At 35.7% G+C, this 2,328-nt stretch overlaps 1 protein-coding gene across 1 annotated transcript in view; it reads left to right on the top strand.

The window, feature by feature from the left end:
- Positions 1-1,757, top strand: part of LOC108969305 (E3 ubiquitin-protein ligase listerin) — a 35,979-nt gene extending 34,222 nt beyond the window's left edge. The window contains exon 17 of the mRNA XM_018933936.1: positions 819-1,757. Coding sequence (XP_018789481.1) covers positions 819-878 — 60 coding nt within the window. The 3' untranslated portion in view covers positions 879-1,757. The remainder of the gene's footprint in view (positions 1-818) is intronic.
- Positions 1,758-2,328: the final 571 nt, after the last annotated feature.

Raw genomic sequence — 2,328 nt, 5'->3', positions numbered from 1 at the left:
CGTGGGCGCAAATCAGCGATATGTTGAAGAACCTCGCTTTGATGCGGATTGTGGCTAGACGTTCATTCACCGGGGTGAATGATAGTACTCGGCGACGAAGTCTCTCTCCCACCACGAATCCCACACCAAACTTGCGCTCCTTTATATGGCCACTATAGTAAATACCCCAAGGACCTACTCATCTCTGTCCTTGTCCCGTCCATCGCATTTCTTGGACGGCGGTGATGTCAGCCTTTATTTTTACGAGGACATCAACCAGCTGGGCAGCGGCACCTGAATTAATAAGGGACCGGACATTCCAGGAGCATGCCCTCAATTCGTACTCCTTATTTCGTTTGCCATGGTCGTCATAAAAAGTGGGGTCTCTCATCCGAGGCTGTTGTTGCGTTGTCATTGGGGTGGTTTTTTTACGTGGCGGGTCCCAAACCCAGCGCACAACCCTAAATCGAATCGTTCCTGGCCACTCCCAAGTGAATGGCGATCAGGACAGGACACCTTCAGGAAATCAGTAAACTAGCAGAAATTGAAATAAAATGCTTAAGCAGATTTGTGAAAGGTTCAGGCACAATGACGAGACATGAGATTCAATTATAAGAGTGTTGCCGGTATCAATAAGTACTGTCCTTAGCCGTAAAAACTAATTTAACTTAACATATTGCGATAGTGTAAAAATAATAATAGATAATAAAATATTGTATGTAAAAAAATATATATTTTTTATTAGTATTAGCCTGTCAACAATTGCATTATATTTATGTTCATACATTTTAAATATGTACAAACTAAATGTATTTTTATCTATCTAACTTTACTTTCAGTATAAATGGTTTACAACCAGCAGTAAATCAACATGCCCAATTTGTCGAAATGTTTTCTAGTGATGAAATGAGACCATTAAAAAAAAAACAAGCCAATCGTGGAGAGGGAAGGATGTTATTCATTCCAAGGCTGCTTACAAACGAAATTAGTGGAAACTATATGTACTAATAAATATTCTCAATGGTTTTTGATCTAGTTAAATATTCAATTATGGTGAAAACGAGTTAACACTCTAGATATATGTAGCATTGACTATCGGTTGTTTATTCAAAGCACAACCGTTATACCTTCAAAGAAGAATATATATGTATTGTAATACATTTTGGATTGTTTATATCTTGTTATTGCATTGAGCTATGTGTAAATGTTTTATTTATAATTCATCATCCCTGCCGAAGTAACGTAAATAGTTGACAAACAAATTTTAAAATGTATAAAGAAATTAAATTAATAAATAATGTGTCCTGGCATTTCCATTTTGAGAAAATTTAAAAATTATAGTTGATATCATTAATATTGGAGAAGCTCCCGCGAGAAATGAAAGCGGATATTGCCGGCTTGACGAAGGACGAAGTTTTTACGAAGGGTGTGGTTAATAAATTGTGACGCCACAATGATAGGAGTTCTAACGGGACACTATCCTATTGGTACTCACTCTTTTTGACAAGAGATGAAGCGGAAATATACACACTTCTCTTTTCGCTAGACTCATCTCGGTAATTATAGCTTCTCCGACACAAATTCGTAACAGGCCCGAAGCGCTTTGTCAATATGGTAGACAGTCGTATTGATTCATACTTGCAATGGGTTAGCATTTTCTAGCTGTCCCAGTGGGATCATTAATATATTTTATAATAATTAGTACTATTTTTTCATTTCCGACATGTTTTTCCACTTTTCTTTTCTAGTTGCATCTAGGAAACTATAAATTTACAAATTCGCCAAATTATTTTATAAAACTTCTGTAAATTATCAATGTCAAATAAATAGTTTGTGTTATATATGACACTTTTTGCAAATGTACACTTACTTATTAATTAGGGTTTTCTTTATCTTTATAACTTAACAATCACGTTTTATATCAGAAAAATACTGTCTAAAACTTCTCAAACTCTAAAAAGGTTATTTAGTTGTTGTGCACGACTTATGTAAAAAAAAAAACTGAGAAATACGTATGTAATTAACAGGCACGATAACTTAATTGTACCTGTTTTGGTTGTTACGTTTGCGACGTGGTCACGATGACTCATCATAGCACGGTGGACGAGGTTATTAGGTTGCAGCTATTTGTTGTGCCCCCGAAGGCTCGCATGGCCATTAGTATGTGTTCTGGAATTAATTTGTTTTTATAGCTATTAGCCCGTGCGAGTATAATATTGTGTGTATTAGATCAAAAAAAAAAAAAAAGTCCACATATAATAAAGGAATATAGCGCTCAAAATGGCAAACTTTTTTTCTCTACCAGTTTAAACCATCGGGTTAAGGAATCTTAAAATTTGCGACGTCGCT

Source organism: Bactrocera latifrons, unplaced genomic scaffold, assembly GCF_001853355.1.
Source record: "Bactrocera latifrons isolate USDA-ARS-PBARC rearing strain unplaced genomic scaffold, ASM185335v1 scaffold_248, whole genome shotgun sequence".
NCBI classification, from domain to species: Eukaryota; Metazoa; Arthropoda; class Insecta; order Diptera; family Tephritidae; genus Bactrocera; species Bactrocera latifrons.
The sequence above is the reverse complement of the archived record's forward strand: the minus strand, read 5'-3'. Positions and strand labels throughout refer to the sequence as shown.